The sequence below is a fragment of the Anabrus simplex genome, chromosome 8, assembly GCF_040414725.1.
Source record: "Anabrus simplex isolate iqAnaSimp1 chromosome 8, ASM4041472v1, whole genome shotgun sequence".
In the NCBI taxonomy this organism is placed as follows: Eukaryota; Metazoa; Arthropoda; class Insecta; order Orthoptera; family Tettigoniidae; genus Anabrus; species Anabrus simplex.
In genome coordinates, this window is record NC_090272.1 from 91,583,959 (window position 1) to 91,603,096 (window position 19,138).

At 39.5% G+C, this 19,138-nt stretch overlaps 1 protein-coding gene across 1 annotated transcript in view; it reads right to left on the bottom strand.

The window, feature by feature from the left end:
- The window catches only part of LOC136878832 (caspase-1), a 513,173-nt gene that overhangs the window by 369,199 nt on the left and 124,836 nt on the right, over positions 1-19,138 (bottom strand). Inside the window, exon 2 of the mRNA XM_067152349.2 lies at positions 18,218-18,282. Coding sequence (XP_067008450.1) covers positions 18,218-18,282 — 65 coding nt within the window. The remainder of the gene's footprint in view (positions 1-18,217; positions 18,283-19,138) is intronic.

Genomic DNA, 19,138 nt, shown 5'->3' on the forward strand with positions numbered 1-19,138 from the left:
TTTTTCCGGAATTGCATATAGGCCGGACGTGAATTTGGAAATTTGCTTTTGTTTTAGTTTGTTAAAGCTATCCAACACTCACAATTTGAAACCTTTTCGGGCCCTTTAGCCATTCAACTTTCGGCACAATTGAGGAAATTGCTTAATCTTACGTTTTTCGTGGTATGGGGACCCTACTTCAATAAACCAAAGTTACTCTATTGAAATCTGTACTACAGAAGATTATTAGGCTTATATCCAACCAATTCTCAGGGGTATTCACCTTATGAGATACCTCACCGTCATCACCAGTCTCGTTATAGTTGTCCTCCAACACTATGGACTATCACCCGATATCGATGTTTCCAATGAAAAAAAAAAAAAAACTGGCGGAGCAGAGATGAGAATTTCTTTTTCTTATACCTCCCTGTAAGCTTTTCATAGACCATCCAGGGTATACGGACGGCGAAGTTGGAGACGTCTTTTTTAACAGCCCAAATGCGCAGATACCCATTCGACTGGCATCAAGCTCTCCAAAAGAATGTCTTGAAACGGAATTGCATGAATGCCATTTTCTAATAAAAACCGCAGAGCTATTTTGGCGGCTTATCTTGAGGCCTTTCCATACTGCACCCATTGAGTGGATTCGTACCTGGTTTGAGTCTACTCCATACAATTATGGAAGAAGGTGGGGGGGGGGGGCGCTGTCAGATAAATGTCCTATAGATTCCTGGAAGTATCTCGTATTCATTTACACATTTGTTTTTCAACCTTGCGTATCATCAACTTACCACGTTGGGTCGGTGGATTTTCTTGGAGAATATCCCGAAGCACTGCGGGCGACACTTTCTTTGAAGCCCTCTTGCTGGTGCTTTACGGGAACGAATTTCTCACCAAAGGCTCGTGTTGTGTGTAACGGCTCACAATATCTTCTGCAGTAGTCACTCCGAGCGTTAACCTATTCTCCCGGCACTGTTTCACTATGCGTGCGTACGAGAAACTATAATAGAAAAGGGCCATAACATATACCCTTCTCAATAACGGTTGATTTGCGGCGCCATTTCACGATACGCCTACAAGATCAGACAACACTGCTCACGACAGCAGACTCGGAGTTCTAACAGTTACTCACCACGTGACAGCGTTACGCAACAAGTCTGTCAAAACCCGAACGACCTTTGGTATTCATGAGTAGAATATCGTGAAATTTTCTGTGATAGTATTACTGTAAATGCATTTACACTAAAACTGAAACAAGGGAAGTTCGGCTCCTTGCCTTAATGGTCAACGTACTGACCTCTGTTCGATTCCTGGCTTCGCCATGTGCATGGCTCATTCCTCTGAGATCTCCTCAGGCTGGGGTGGTAGAATATACCGTCGGTATCCCCCGAGCGTCGTAAGAGACGACTAAAAGGGGAACCAGAGGCTCCCAACTTAGAAGCGTGGGTTGACGACCACGGATCCCCCTGATGAGTCTGGCATTGTTTCCGCTTGTGTCAGACACCTCGCCTTCATCGTTCCCATCCCCCTTGGCTGACTCTTGTTCTCTTCTGACCCAGGCGATACTAGGTTTGGCGAGGCCTATGGAGTATAATTTTCACGCCCTTCACGGTCCTCCCCTTTGTTTTGCCGATACCTTCATTGGTTGCCCAGTGGTACTTCCTCTTAAAATAATCACCACAACCACTACAACCATCACATTCCTCTGGTTCGGGGAGCGGCTGTTCTTATTGGTCTTATTATTCATATCCTCGTCTAAGCAGAACACACCACAGGAACATGAAAATGAAAATCCACAGCCTGTTTCCAGTCATTCGACCGGGTCAGGAATGGAATGAACGAAGACCCATCTAGCGGCGAGGATAGGAATTGTGCCGGCTGCCGAAGCCTATCGCACTCCTCTGGGGAAATGAAGTGGTATTGGAGAGTGTTGCTGGAATGAAATATGACAGGGAAAACTGGAGTACCCGAAGAAAAACCTATCCCGCCTCCGCTTTGTCCAGCACAAATCTCACATGAAGTGATCGGGATTTGACCAACGGAACCCAGCTATGAGAGGTCGGTGCGCTCCCGCCTGAACCACAGAAACATGCAATACTTAATATATTCCTCCACACTTGGGTCGGCATCGAGAGGGGCAGCTGGCCTAAAAGTGGCCCAAAACCACACAAAGTGGGCGAGATTTCCGGATTAATAATAATAATAATAATAATAATAATAATAATAATAATAATAATAATAATAATCTGAAACACGTGATGGCGCTACAGTAATTAGCAGTCAACAACCGGTCAAGACAGCGTGAAAAAGGAATCCCGATAATTATTTTAGTTTGAAGGTAAACTATCAGAGTGATCAACAACGTCCCTCTGTGGGTGGGGGCGGTAGAATAACTCCCACTGTATCCTCTGCCTGTCGTAAGAGGCGACTAAAAGGGGCCCCAGGGGCTCTGAACTTTGGAGCGTGGGTTGGCGACCACGGGGCCCTCAGTTGAGTCCTGTCATTGCTTCCACTTACTCGTGCCAAGCTCCTCACTTTCATCTATCCTATCCGACCTCTCTTGGTCGACTCTTGTTCTTTTCCGATCCCGACGCTATTAGGTTTGCGAGGGCTAGGGAGTCTTTCATTCTTCACGCCCTTCGTGGCCCTTGTCTTCCTTTGGCCGATATCTTCATTTTTCGAAAGTGTCGAACCCTTTCCATTTTTTCTCTCTGATTAGTGTTATATAGAGGATGGTTGCCTAGTTGTACTTCCTCTTAAAACAATAATCACCGCCATCACCACCTGATCAACAACGCCCACAGCAAACTGCGATATCAGACATCCCTCATAAGATAACAAAACTTGTTTTAAAAGTTTTATGGAAGTGGCCAATTTTTTTGCCAGCTTGTTTAAGGGCATCTTGTCCCCAGCTCTGAGTCACACGACAAGTGAAGCTCTGATATCAACTAACAAGAGGTCCTCTGACGATCGGGTCACCGATTTTATCGATACTTCGTGTATTAATAACATATATTAAGTATTACGAAATGTTGAAGCGAGGAAGCGTAAACTCGCTCTAAATAAATGTGTCGGGAGGAGGGGGGAGGGAGGAGGTGGTGGTTTTACTATTATTATTTTCCACGAAATGTACATCCAATTCAGGGATGGTGAATGGAGGAAGGGCATATCCTCACATATTCAAAGGTTCCTCCACGCCCAGTTAAAATTACAATATTTAATACAAGTTACAGAATGTGCTTCTAATATAATTACCATATTTACACAGACGTATTTACATACTATTCACAGGACCTGGTCAACATTCCAAGTAATTCTACACACACACACACACACACACACACACACACACACACACACACACACACACACACACACACACACACACACACACACACACACACACACACACTAAAAATCCCCACATATACCTCAGCTAGGTCGGCTCATTCATACCCACACACAGTCTCACTCGGGATCACGAACTTTCAACCGTTCTCCCACGCATGCCGAACATTCACACAGTACAAAATTATGTACAGAAGGCTTCGTTCTGTACACGTTCTTTTTACCTGTTCACAAAATTGTTCAGTAGGAAGTTCCTTTGTCTTTGGTGAGAGTTCATTCCATAGTCGAGCAGAACGAATAAAGAAGCCACTTTGATATGATATAAGATGATGTTGCAATTGGAGGGACAAGGGGCACACCTCGATCTCTTTGAGCAGAACGGTATTTCAGCTGTAAGCGGTTGAAAGGGTTGATGTGAATGTTACCTGCGAGGGATTTTGTCAGGAAAGCAATATCTGTTTACAGAGAGCTGTTATGAGGACATTGACCTGGCTGTATTTAAACGACCGTGTTGAGCAATTAGTCATTCTGCTCGGCGTTGAACTCCCTCTAGTTTCGTCATGTTCTGTACTGTAGAGGGGTGCCAGAAAGGAAGCTCGTACAATAGTATTGGCCGTACTTATGTCAAATAGGTTTTGTCAACTGCTTTCTTTCTAGTTCCAGAAGAGATCTGCGGATAAATCCCAAGACTCTGTATGCTTTGCACCTCATTTCCTCAACATGCTTGTTCCATTTTAAATCGCTGTAAATATGAATGTCAAGCAATTTTATTGAGGTGCAAGGCATCAGGTTTTTACCACACAGTGAAATTTGAAGTTGTAACGGTGATCTTGCTCTAGTTAAGAGGATATATTTGCATCAAAGAGCAACTTTATCAAGATCTGACTAATCTATTTACGTCATTCTCATTGCAATGGCTATTCTATTAAAAACATTGAACTTCTCTCAAAATGAACGACTTGAGCTTCGATGTTCTTGGTTTAGGACAGAGCAGAATGCGAGAACATTCTCCTGAATATGGGAGGTGCTAGAGGAAAGCTTACCACATTGTTCAGTCTACTGCAGACTTCAACAGCCTGAACATAACTTGCGAACAGTGTGCTAGTTCCGACCAGTTGTGATCGGTAGCAAGGAGATGGGAATGGTGTTTCGTTCGCATCCTGCTGCAATTTCGTTTGTCAGTTCCTTCCCTATCGACCAACGGTGCTAGATGTGTCTCCAACCCTCGAGAGAACTCACCGCCACCCGGTCCTTCGAGGACATGTTGCCAATGCGCCCGCCAGCATGAGAATGAAATATTGCAACTAACATTTTCTTAACTGGAAATGTCTGTAAAGCTTTCCTGTTGGTGGAAGAGCATGTTTTTTGATTTCTGACGTGGCACAGTTACTTGTAGTAAGGTAAACCTCCCTACCATTTGCAAGAAAAGAACAATTGGCAAAGTAAATGATAAGAGGCAATTATATTCCTTCTATACTCCCACCCCAGTTCGTTAACGTAGCCTCGTCAATCAATCAATCAATCAATCAATCAATCAATCAATCAATCAATCAATCAATCAATCAATCAATCAATCAATCAATCAATCAATCAATCAATCAATCAATCAATCAATCAATCAATCAATCAATCAATCAATCAATCAATCAATCAATCAATCAATCAATCACATCTGCGTTTAGGGCAGTCGCCCAGGTGAAAGATTCAATATCTGTTGTTTATCTAGTATTTTCTAAAATAATTTGGAAATTGATCAAACATCTCCATTGGCAAATTATTTCAATCCCTAACTCCTCTTCCTATAAACTAATATTTCTCCCATTTGTTCTCTTTATTTCCAATTTTATCTTGATATTATGATCTTCCCTACTTGTAATTAAACGAGGCTACGGTCTAGTTACGAACAGAGGATCGTCGAGGAGTTTTGTTTTCTTCACAGAGGCTTGCAGATCGAATCCTGGAAGGCATAACATGCAACGTATAATGTATACTGTATGTAGGATCGTCAGCAAGAAGGCTGGTTTGATCTTCAGCAGCCCTGCTATCAGCTGTTGTAGATGGCCTAGGCGTACGGAGAAAATTAGAAGTGAGGTAGTTTCTCGTTCCTTTCCTCACCGAACCAGAAGTTGCTATTGTATATCTGTCTGTCAAATCCATTGAAATGCACACACCGTCCGACACTGAGTCACTGTTCGTAACAGGGACTTGCTGCATGAGAAATGTCATTATGGCTTACTTTCATATTGTTGTTCTAGTTGATATGACAAGAGAAGAAACACTTATTATGGCTTACTTTCATATTGTTGTTCTAGTTGATATGACAAGAGAAGAAACACTTAAACTTCAACGAGCACTGAATTCCTGCCTGCGATTTATTTACAATATTGGGTACGATGTTCACATTACCCCATACTATAAGGCTCTCTCATGGCTGAAGCCTGATAAACGTCGGCAGCTACACATTTTAACGATGGTGTTTAGAGTACTAGCGGAAAGTCAGCCACTGTATATTTCTTCTAAATTCACCTTTTTATCATCATTTCACAACTTAAATACACGTTCCAGATCCACTCTTTCTATTCCAGTGCACCGCACAAATAAAATTAATAGATCGTTTGTAGTGACCGGCGCCAGATTATGGAATTCCCTGCCAGCTCGGGTCAGAGATACTAGCTCTTTACAAAGGTTTAAGGTCACCTGCCGAGACTACCTGCTGACGACAGCTAACTGAATGGCCGAAATATGAATGTGTGCGCGCCTGAGGATTAGTCTTTATTAAGAGTTCTTACTATTAATTAGTTTTATTATTAACTTAGTAATGTACTTAAATTTGTTCTCAATTCTATTAATTTTTGTGTGGTTTTAACAATTTTAAATATCTCAATTTTATTTATGATTTTGATTAGTATGTGGTTAAGTGGAAGAGAGGGCCTCGAGAAATAAATAAATAAATAAATAAATAAATAAATAAATAAATAAATAAATAAATAAATAAATAAATAAATAAATAAATAAATAAATAAATAAATAAATAAATAAATAAATAAATAAATAAATAAATAAATAAATAAATAAATAAATAAATAAATAAATAAATAAATAAATAAATAAATAAATAAATAAATAAATAAATAAATAAATAAATAAATAAATAAATAAATAAATAAATAAATAAATAAATAAATAAATAAATAAATAAATAAATATAATAATAAATAAATAAATAAATAAATAAATAAATAAATAAATAAATAAATAAATAAATAAATAAATAAATAAATAAATAAATAAATAAATAAATAAATAAATAAATAAATAAATAAATAAATAAATAAATAAATAAATAAATAAATAAATAAATAAATAAATAAATAAATAAATAAATAAATAAATAAATAAATAAATAAATAAATAAATAAATAAATAAATAAATAAATAAATAAATAAATAAATAAATAAATAAATAAATAAATAAATAAATAAATAAATAAATAAATAAATAAATAAATAAATAAATAAATAAATAAATAAATAAATAAATAAATAAATAAATAAATAAATAAATAAATAAATAAATAAATAAATAAATAAATAAATAAATAAATAAATAAATAAATAAATAAATAAATAAATAAATAAATAAATAAATAAATAAATAAATAAATAAATAAATAAATAAATAAATAAATAAATAAATAAATAAATAAATAAATAAATAAATAAATAAATAAATAAATAAATAAATAAATAAATAAATAAATAAATAAATAAATAAATAAATAAATAAATAAATAAATAAATAAATAAATAAATAAATAAATAAATAAATAAATAAATAAATAAATAAATACATACATACATACATAAATAAATAAATAAATAAATATTGCCAAAGTCAAGGATGAATGAGACAGACCAATGAAAGTAACACACATTTTTCTAGCCCATGCCAGAATACATTAAAGTATGGCTCCAGTGTATGGGACACACACCAGGACTACTTGATACGAGAACTGGAAAAATAATTCAAAGGAAAGCAGCACGATTTGTTTTGGGTGATTTCCGACAAAGGAGTTGTGTTACGAAAATGTTGCAAATTTTGGTTTGAGAAGACTTAGGAGTAAGATGACGAGATGCTCGACTATGTGGTGTGTTTCGAGCTGTCAGTGGGGAATTGGCGTGGAATGATATACGTAGAAGAATAAGCTTCAGCGGAGCTTTTAAAAGTAGGAAAGATTGATAGAGAATCTGCCAGATGGGCGAAAGCCCTAAATGCAGATCATTGATAGAGTATTGTAAACACATTGGTCTCACCAGGAAAGACACTTGACTTCCTCTCTTAAATTAAAATAAATTAAAATCTACCTGCGAAAGCTTTTCCTTGAAACACAAAACGGAGTTGTGTGAGTCATTGTATGTATGTTTTGTGACTGGGTTTTCTTTTATATGTTATGCACTTGTCATCATTATTATTATTATTATTATTATTATTATTATTATTATTATTTTGAGTTATTGCCTTACTAATTTGTTACCCAATCTTGGTTGTTTATACTTTCATCATGCTGTTTGATGATTAATGTGTACAATACGCAACTGCAGTTTAGAAGTTTAAATTTCCTGCTATCTATTATAAGAATATTATAAATTCAATTGACTGTCAGGTGCAAGAATTTAGATAACATTATATGTGTAGTATTAAGGATTAAATTTTAATTGTAAACATAAATGGCGTAGCCTATGGCTTTTAGTGCCGGGAGTGTCCGAGGATATGTTCGGCTCGCCAGATGCAGGTATTTTTTTGATATGACGTTCATAGGTGACCTGAACGCCGTGATGGGGATGAAATGATGAAAAGGACACACATATCCCGCCCACGTGCCAGCGGAATTAACCAATGATGATTAACATTCCCGACCCTGCCGCGAATCGAACTTGGACCCCTGTAGCCAAAGGCCAGCACGCTAACCATTAAGCCATGGAGCCAGACATTTTAATTATGTTGTATCAATCAACAGTATTTAGTGTTCTGTAGAATTACTATGTTTTGCTTTTATTTTTATGTTTACATTTTTAAAGATTGTTGAAAGTGGTTAAATGGAAGCCCCCTTGGCTCCGGCGGCAGCGCGCCGGCCTCTCACCAGTGGATTCAAATCCCGGTCATTCCATGTGAGATTTGTGCTGGACAAAGCGGAGGCGGGGCAGGGTTTTTCTCCAGGTACTCCGGTTTTCCCTGCCATCTTTCATTTCAGCGATATTCTCCAATATCATTTCATTTCATCTGTCAGTCATTGATCATTGCCCCAAGAGTGTGCGACAAGCTTCGGCAGCCGGCACAATTCCTATCCTCGCCGCTAGATGGTGGCTTCATTCGTTCCATTCCTGAACCGGTCGAATGACTGGAAATAGGTTGTGGATTTTCATTCTTGAAAGTGGTTTAGTGTAAGAGGGCCGCAAGCCTAACTTCACCACAAATATAAGTCAAGAATAAATAAAATTAATTAAATAAATTAATTTATCTTCATTATTTATTTATTTATTTATTTATTTATTTATTTATTTATTTACTTCGTTGCCTTCTCACAAGTCTGAGGTTCAAGGCATGCTACGCTGACTGACAGGTGGTGTCGATATGCGGATCACCCTTGCAGCTACAAGAGAGTGATTCATGTGGTCGATATTAACGGTACATCATCACTAATTTCTAACAGAACAGCACTCTCTCACAAGAAACGCAGGCCAGGGGATGAATCACGCATTGACTCACTGCTACCTCGTTTTATTGCTGCATTGTTTGACAGACTGAAGTTGAAAAAAAAAAGTTGAACACAACAACCGTTCGATGCTATAGAACTTGACAGCCTTCGCTTAAGGAGAACCCTTGTCAATATTATTACCAGGGATGGGATTTCTTAATACATACTTATTTTTCCACTACCTACAGTTAAACTTTTGTCGTATATTGATGAATTAGGATATTTGGTGTGATTAGAAACGTACGGTATGTATTTGTCCATATTTCTGGATTTACTATAGGCCCTATAGTTTTTCACATTTGATGTAAACTCGCATACTGTACATTGTGAAACCGAACTCCACCTTCTGAGTAGGGACCCGTAGTCTCCTGTGGATCGTTAAGAGTAATTGCATTCCGTTTGGTTTGTTGTACCTTTGTACCTGTATTACACTGAAAATGCTAGTTCTTGACAAACGCCGGGATGTCGGAATTTTGTCTTGCCGGAGTTCTTTAAAGTGCCGGAAGCCAACGATGCAGTGATCATGAGTCTACATTTCGAACGATAGCTGTAAGTGAAGAGTTCTGCATTTGTTACGTACTGTACTGTACAGGACACTGACAAAACAGACTGATCACACTGTGATAATAGTGTACGTGTTTTGTCTCAGGGTTGTTGCATTGTTCTCTGTTTAGTGTAGTACCTTTTGGTTATTGCATATTACAGGCTTGTTCACTGATATAAAGGTATTTTCGCAGACAGAAGGATTATTGGGGTAACAAACCGAATAACTCGTAATTACATCATTACTCTAATGAGTCACCGGAGACCACGGGTCCCTTATGTAGGCCGCGAAACTTTTAGTGATACTTGGTTTTACGGGTGTGAGGAGTAAGGAGTGAGCTACCCCGGTTCCGGCAATACTGCCAAGTGAATGGAAATGAAATCTGAATTGAATCGATAGTTTGATCGATCGATATGAATTTTTCAAACCTTTATTATCTTAAGCCAACAACTGTGTAATGCACACATTATATATAACATTTCTCGATGCGAATCTTGTTCCTAGTATGAATTCTTTGTTGTGTAAACAACAACAGTACTACAGTAGTACGTAAAGTGTACGCTAGATGTCTCACGACGATGCATAAACAATTATAGTTCGAGTGTCAAAGGTTGCCAATACGAATCTCGAAGATAACCGAGGTCTACCGATTCAACACTAGGGAGCTGAAGTATCACTAAAAGTTTCGCGTACTATACCAATATAGGCTACTCAGAAAGTTTCATTGAACAACCTTCGAAAGTCTGTCGGTTGAGTTCTGTTTCACCTTGTATACTTACGAAACTTGACATTTTACAAATCAAATGAGTCATCAATGCATTTAAAGCTGTCGCCCCGGGGACAGATTCCCTATCAATTGTTTATCTAGCTTTTTCTCGAATATTTTCAAAGAACTTGCAAATTTATCGAACATTCTCCTTGATAATTTATTCCAGTCCTTTACTCGTCCTATAAATGAATATTTGCTCCAACCTGTCCTTTACCTTCACATTATGATCTTTCCTACCTTTAAAAGCTCCACTGAAGCTTATTCGCTTGCTTATGTCATTCCACGCCAACTCACCACTGACAGCTCGAAACATACCACATAGTCGAGCATCTCGTCTCCTTACTCCCAAGTCTTCCCAATCGCAAAGTGTGCAACATTTTCGCAACACCACTACTTTGTCGAAAATCATCCAGAACAACCCGCGCTGCTTTCCTTTGAATCAATCAATCAATCAATCAATCAATCAATCAATCAATCAATCAATCAATCAATCAATCAATCAATCAATCAATCAATCAATCAATCAATCAATCAATCAATCAAGGTCTGCATTTAGGGCAGTCGCCCAGGTGGCATATTTCCTATCTTTTTTCCCTAGCCTTTTCTTACATGATTGCAGAGAAATTTGAAATTTATTGAACATCTCCCTTGGTAAGTAGTTCCAATCCCTAATTCCCCTTCCTATAAACGAATATTTGCCCCAATTGGACTTGGCTGTATTGATTTTTTTCCAGTTATCGTATCAAGTAGTCCTGGGGAGGGTCCCAATGCACTGGAGCCATACTCTAATTGTGGTCTTACCAGAGACTTATACGCCCTCTCGTTTACATCCTTACTACAACCTGTAAATAACCGCATAACCATGTGAAGAGAACTGTAACTTTTATTTACAATCCTATTTATGTGATTACCCCAATGAAGATCTTTGTTTACATTAACACCTACGTTGGTACTTCCAGTGCCTCCCATGAGAAACTTTCACCTACATCAACACAGTAATTAAAACCGAAAGGACTTTTCGTCTTGGTGAAGCTTACAATTTAGCTTTCCATGCCATTTATATTCATACCATTTTAAATATGTACGATATTTCATAGTTTTAAAGTTATTATTCTAAAAGAAAAACAAGTATATTACTAACAGATGGATTCTGATTGTTCTATGATATGTGAAAAGCAGGGTCTATTCTATGTACATTCTTCCTTCCTTTACGTTCTTTTGTTTGTTAGTGGTTTAATGTCGCACTAACACGTGTGGAAAGTTTTCGGTGACGCAGCGATGGTACAGGGCTGGGATTAGGAAGGAAGCGGCCGTGGCCTTTAAGGCAAAGCCCCAGCGTTTTCCTGGTGTGAAAATGGGAAACCACGGAATACCATCTCCACTCTCCTGAATGCAAGCTCACGGCTACCTGATCCTAAGCGCAAGGCCAACTCGCTCGATATTTTACTTGTACTTGCCATGTTATTGTAAATGAGAGCGCTACAGCTGACAAACCTCTAGATTGTGAGCAACTGCAACGTGACCTCGATAATGTTGTGAGATGGACAATACGCAATGGTTTGATGATAAATGGGGTTAAAAGTCAGGTTGTGAGTTTCACAAATAGGAAAAGTCCTCTCAGTTTTAATTATTGCGTTGATGGGGTGAAAGTTCCTTTTGGGGATCATTGTAAGTAGCTTGGTGTTAATATAAGAAAAGACCTTCATTGGGGTAATCACATAAATGGGATTGTAAATAAAGGGTACACATCTCTGCACATGGTTATGAGGGTGTTTAGAGAGTGTAGTAAGGATGTAAAGGAGAGGGCGTATAAGTCTCTGGTAAGACCCCAACTAGAGTATGGTTCCAGTGCATGCGACCCACACCAGGATTACTCGATTCAAGAACTGGAAAAAATCCAAAGAAAAGCAGCTCGATTTGTTCTGGGTGATTTCCGACAAATGAGTAGCGTTACAAAAATGTTGCAAAGTTTAAGCTGGGAAGACTTGGGAGAAAGGAGACGAGCTGCTCGACTACGTGGTATGTTCCGAGCTGTCAGCGGAGAGACGGCGTGGAATGAAATTAGTAGACGAATAAGTTTGAGTGGCATCTTTAAAAGTAGGAAAGATCACAATATGAAGATAAAGTTGGAATTCAAGAGGACAAATTGGGGCAAATATTCGTTTATAGGAAAGGGAGTTAGGGATTGGAATAACTTACCAAGGGAGATGTTCAATAAATTTCTCATTTCTTGGAAATCATTTAAGAAAAGGCTAGGAAAGCAACAGATAGGGAATCTGCCACCTGGGCGACCGCCCTAAATGCAGATCAGTATTGACTGATCGATTCCGTGTTCACAGCGCCGTTTATCTATGCAACATTACGTTGTTCAGGTTTCTCCTGACGTCACACGAAGTGACAAGCTTGCTCATCGTTCTGATACGTCACACGGTCTGAAACTGTGTTTGTTTGAAGGTCAGACGCTACATCTCTTAATATTAACTCAAACGGACTCATTCTAAACCCAATGGAAGTGATTTACGAAATTGCCAACAAAGGATATGACAAAGTTGCACATTAACCACTTATTATTATTATTATTATTATTATTATTATTATTATTATTATTATTATTATTATTATTATTATATAATATTTCGTGCCGTACAAACGTCTAGGTTTGAGCTTCCAGAGCTAGTCGGTATATACCATTACCTGCATGCCACTGTTGCCACCACCTGGTACATTTTCTCCTTGGACAACAACCAACCTGTAGCAGAAGCATTAATCGAGCTGAGGTTTTGTGAAATTTCCGTCGAACTGCGTAGGAGCCTTTCGGCTGTCAGCTCCCGTTTTAACTGTCCCTGTCGTTTGTGTTTAGGTATTCAGTGAATATCAATGTCAGTTGCGGCGCGTGACTTTCATGACTGGGGGTTTAAAAGAAGAAAAAATTCCCCCCCCCCCAACCTCTCTTCTCCCCCTCTCCCTCAGTATCTCTTCCGTCGTGGCCCGTAACCTCCTAAAATAAGATGACAGAAGTTTTAGAAATGTGATCAAATACGAGAGAAGCAGACAATAGGTAGGTCTACATGTCGAATTTTACCACATGCAAAATAAGAAATGTTTCACAATCAACTTACCCTATGCAGACAGCTTATACAAAAAATCCATCCTGCGCTTCTTGAAGGACGCAAACTAATCTATAACTGCTTCATGAAGTCCGCAGAGTCTCGAACTAAGTCCCTTTCAATTGACAACATAGCAAGAGCAATAAGTCTATCCTCGGACATAGTGCTGAGCTAGAATGTCTTTATTCTCTTCAGGGTAGAGAAGCACCTTCCTTCTTCCGATGTCGTCATGGGAATAGTAATAACTATATTTAAAAGTTTTCATTGGTATTACCTTGCCGCTATTCTTTGCCTCAATGATTTTTAACTTAAGTTTCTCTCCAACAGATGATTATTTCAAAGAAGGCAAATGAATAAATGTTTAGTAAGTATTGATATATTTGGCACAAGATATCAATTGGAATTTGACAGTTTAATCTGACTTTTGGTAGTAATGATGCTTTTCAACGCTGGCGCTAGTTACGTGCACTATTCTCTGTTGCCTAGTTAAACTCCCATAAAGGGCCCCATAGACGGTCCGACTTACTGTCCGTCTTGCCTGCGCAGTTCTAAGATGAGAGGTAAGACGGAACACGGAAGAGGACACAGACGCTCCGTTTTGCTGTCAGACTTGCGATCAGTTTTCGCTAGTCGTGCACGGATAACATGTTAGTGGAACTTCTAATTTACACCGCTCTAGCATTAGCTTTGAGATCAAAAGCTAAAAAGAAAAGGGCTTGATCAAAATGGGCAAAAGCTTGGTTACTTAAACGAGATACACAGTCGCATATAAATTTAATGAAAGATTTAACTCTTGAACCAGGTGACTGGTACAATTATTTGAGGATGGACAGTGAAACGTATTTACACCTTCACTTGGTAGCGCCCCATATCAGAAAGAGTGACAGTGCAATGAGACGGGCAATAACACCGCATGAACGACTCAACGTCACACTTCGTTTCCTAGCAACCGGCAGAAGTTACGAAGATCTGAATTTTTCCGCTGCAATTCCAGCCCAGTCTTTGGGAGTAATTATTCCTGAGACTTGCACTGCAATATATAAGGTGCTCAAGAAACAGTATCTCAAAGTAAGTCAAATTTATTTATAAGTTTCTTGTACAAGGTAAAAGGGAATGTATTTCATGTTAATTTAATATAAAACAAGGTATAATGTATGCTTAGAGTAGGTACAATAAGAAAGAATTATATAACGGAGTGTGAAAATTAACAGTCTTCGCCCAACCAACCTAAAAACAAAAAAAAATAATTAATTACATTGGGTTAAATTATATTTTAGTTGCATGATTTAATAATAATAATAATAATAATAATAACAATTTTTATTTTATTTTGTTTCAGTTTCCAACAAAAGATGAATGGATATGTATTGGACAGCAGTTTGAAAGAAAATGGAATTTTCCAAATTGTCTGGGTGCGGTTGATGGAAAACGTAAAAATAACCCCATACCGAGTACTCTTTACTTTTGATTTTCCACAAGCACGGATTACAACGGTATAGCTGTATGAACTCCATTAGAAACGCTCGAGGCATGATTCTTAAATCCGACATTATGTCCTACGAGCGAACTGCACTGTAGGAGCAATTGGTTAAAACTGACGCTAAGTCTAAAGACGCCACACACGCTCCAACTTGCTCGCCGACTTACCTGTACACGCATAGAAAAATCAGGCGCTGCCAGATTCACTTCGAGCCAAGCCTAAGACGGTACAGGGATGAAAATTCTACCACACACGATCCGTCTTACCTGTCGTCTTAGAACTGCGCAGGTAAGACGGACGCTAAGACGGACCGTCTGTGGGGCCCTTAAGGGCAACATATGGCAGGCACATACCCCAACAACACGACTTGCGAGAGACTTGAGAGAGTGGCATATTGCGCATGCGTAGAGAACAGATTTCCGTTTCTGCGATATCCTGGTCTTGCCCTAGTGCTGGCCGACGTTCCCCCGCACCTCCCCTCTCCCTTCGCCTATGTACGGACGGGGAGATCGTCTTGCAATGGGGTTCATTCCAGACGAGTATCCAGTTACAGGCACTGCGTGAATTGAAAGCCAGTACGAGTATATTACGGGTAGAGGGACTTAGCAAGAGCTTCCAGATTTACAAGGATGTTAGTTGAGTACAATTTGATATAAACTGGAGGTTCATTGCTCCATTGCACTATACCAGAAACCGCCACTGATCAATGTACACCATTTTTACCAACGTATTAAACTCGGGATATACGGACTTCGTGTACCCCCACCCTGCCTAGCAAAAGAAACCCGGATTACACACTGAGCCATAAATATTAGGAGAGACAGGAAGACGTCGGACCTTGATTTGAGCTGTATGGAAATGAAAGGCTCTACATGCCTCAAACTAATAATGTCGGTACCGAAGAGAAGGGAAGGTTAGCGAAGAAGTGTAGGGATGGCCTATTTTTTCTTAGACTTCCTTAACTATACTCACCGCTGCCCGCCTCCCTTTAGTCATAGATTAATGTTCCAGACAACCAAACATTCCTCGATAAATGCTCTCTACAACGGAGAATACGGCAACCAAATACGTTCGGTGATTCAACAGGTTATTCCACACAAGAATGGACAGGGACCTTCATATTACGTATAGATTTATCCAACACATACACACTGCAAATATACTTGCAAAGTTCTATTTGTTAGAAAAGTGACAAGCAGTGTTTATAGCTAAATCTAAGGTTATCATTTCTAAAAGCAATGAAGTACAGGCTTCACAGGCAAAGGGTAAGAAAACCTCCGTGGATATACAACCCGCTAATGTCCTTGGAGATTTTCAGCCGAATACATTTTTGAGAGGTTCACGAGGAAGCCAGACGTAACACTACTCTATCTATTAAACAATAACTAATAACATACGACTTCGAACGACGTGGCAATACAAGTGACGACCACATAGCCACACTGGGGTGAACCCCTGGTATTCCACGATATAAAAAGCGTGAAGAGCTTGTATACTTTAATATTATGGAGTATTCAAGGACGAGGGCTGTGCTGTTCTGACGCTTGACGAGCGAGTATGGAATGTAAGTAGCTTAAGTCTTGCTGATTTAGTCAGGATAGGAGAGGCAGGTTGTTAGCCTTTCTTTTGGGTTGCCGTGTTGCCATTTTCTAACTTTCTAATTTTAAGTTCAGTATTATTTTGTTCTGGGTTGCCGTTGTATCTCTTTTCTTTGTTGTTTCTTGTTAGTTTTCCTAGTTTTGCTCGGTTTTCTTTACTTATATCATGGGGTCTATCAAGTAGAGAAAACCCTGTATAGACTTATGCAAATAAATACTAAATACTTTAATATTCACAATCTAAGAAATTAAATTATTGCTTCTTTCCAGGAATTTAATTTATGATATACACATTGTGATTTTCATTAATTATTACACTATTTTATTCGAATAGAAAATTATATTTTGCCTTAACCGTGTTTAAAATACATAAAAATAGATGAGCAAAACATGCACAAGCTGGGCAAAATAAAACTCTCCCGGAACATTTTTATAAGACTGGCGTGGAATTGACGCTTGTTAATGAACAGGAGAAATTTCGATGCACCAATCGCTTGCTGTTACGTGTCGGCGCATGCGCATCTCTTGAGTACGTCGGTGTGTCAGTGCATGAGAGAGAGAGAGAGAGAGAAGCAAACGTGTTTAGCGACCAGTTGAATGCAACACAAAATGGTGTTCACGATAAAACAGCGCTAGATCATTGTCGAGTGTTATGCGAAGCACGATTCATGGAAAACTTGTGTGGAACTGTCTGCGCAAGAGTTTAAGACTGCAAGTGTTTTGGCAAAACCTCCAGCGAAGTCTGCAATGCAAAACTTAGTGGAAAAATGGCGTGAAACGGGCTCTGTAGTGCATAAAAACCGTAACTACCTGAAAAGTGTTCCGCACACCAGAAAACATTGCTCGAGGGAAGGAATCCGTGGAATGAAGTCAGACGAAATGTCAACGCCGTTTATCTGGGCGAGTGGGAGTTAAGAGTTCGTCGTGTCGAAACATTATCCTTGCCGGGCTGAGTGGCTCAGACGGTTAAGGCGCTTGGCCTTCTAACCCCAACTTGGCAGGTTCGATCCTGGCTCAGTCCGGTGGTATTTGAAGGTGCTCAAATACGACAGCCCCGTGTCGGTAGATTTACTAGCACGTAAAAGAACTCCTGCGGGACTAAATTCCGGCACCTCGGCGTCTCCGAAGACCTTAAAAAGTAGTTAGTGGGACGTAAAGCAAATAACATTATTAAACATTATCCTTAAAATTTTACTGTTGTGCGTGCGTTAAAGAGTCCAGATGAAACTTCGCGTGTTGAGTTCTGTCGGTTGTTACTGAGAGAAGTGGAGTCAGGATTTTTGGATTTCAGTTTTTCATTTCTTCGGATGAGGCCATTTACAGCATATTCTGTGATGTTCATTAACAAGGGTCAATCCTGAGTCAGTCCTATTGTAAATATTTTCTGGGTCAGCTTTATTTTTCGCACCCCGTATTATATATAGGCTTATTTTTCACACTCTGAAGTTGTACTTAACAATGGTTTATGGTAACTACGACCACGGCACAGTACATGCATGCGCTATACGGCTGCGTCCCGCCGTCTGCAAGCTGGTTCAGGTGTTAGCCCCTGTAAGATTGTAGTGTCTGCAGTTTCTGTCATTTATAAAGTATACAAAACAAAATGTAAGTAGAATTAGAACATAGAAGAACTAACCTGATCGCAGCCAGCTGCCTCCAGGGAGTCTTGGAGCGCACCAAGGAAGACATGCCAGCAGTCTCCTGAAAAGAACACAGCAGATCATCACAAAGTTCTTATTTAAATCATCATAGTCTGCAACATGCATGCACTGCCGGATCCAGTTGGGAAGAAGGAAACAAAATGAATCCACGTGTTGAGAGTGTGTGTGATATTTCAATGATTAAAAAATCGAGTCAAATCTACAAAGAACTTGGCAGTACGGGCTCACTTATCAGTATGACGTTGCATTCCGTTGGTCTGGATGCATGCACTGATCCCGTTGGGAAGGGTGTCATAAAGCCGTTGTATCCTCTCCTGACACAAGCTGACCCAGAACTGTTGTAACTGGTCTTTTATATCCTGGATCAGGGCCTCTCAAACGCCCAAAATCTCACGCGTGCAAACTGAGGCGCAGAGTTCCTGTGCACAGTCCATCGGTCCCACTCGGCTCGGCTCGGACCAACGCTTCGTCTCTGAGCTACGCGGCTAAGCTCGGCTCAACTCGGCCCGGATTTGGAGCGCTACGGAGCAAATGAGGAACAGGGAGACAGGCGTAGGGAAAGACAGAGACAGCGCTATTGCTCCAAATCGAGGAGTGGGGATCTGCACTCTGGTCAACCAAGCGAAGTCGTCTTTTGCACCGTGCACAGTGCATGCACCCTGAGACGCCCTGTCCTGGATACTGTCTGTGGGACGGAGTTGTCCGAGCTGGTCCCACACATGTTCTATCGGGGACAGATCTAGGGATCTTGCTGCCAGAGGGTGTACCTCAACATCACGCAAACAGTGCATAGGCACACGTCTTTTATGTGGACGAGCAGTGTCCTCTTGAAAAATACTCATCACAGGCAACGCAGACCCACGGTGTCGCTCATGTAGAGCTACTAATCACAGGCA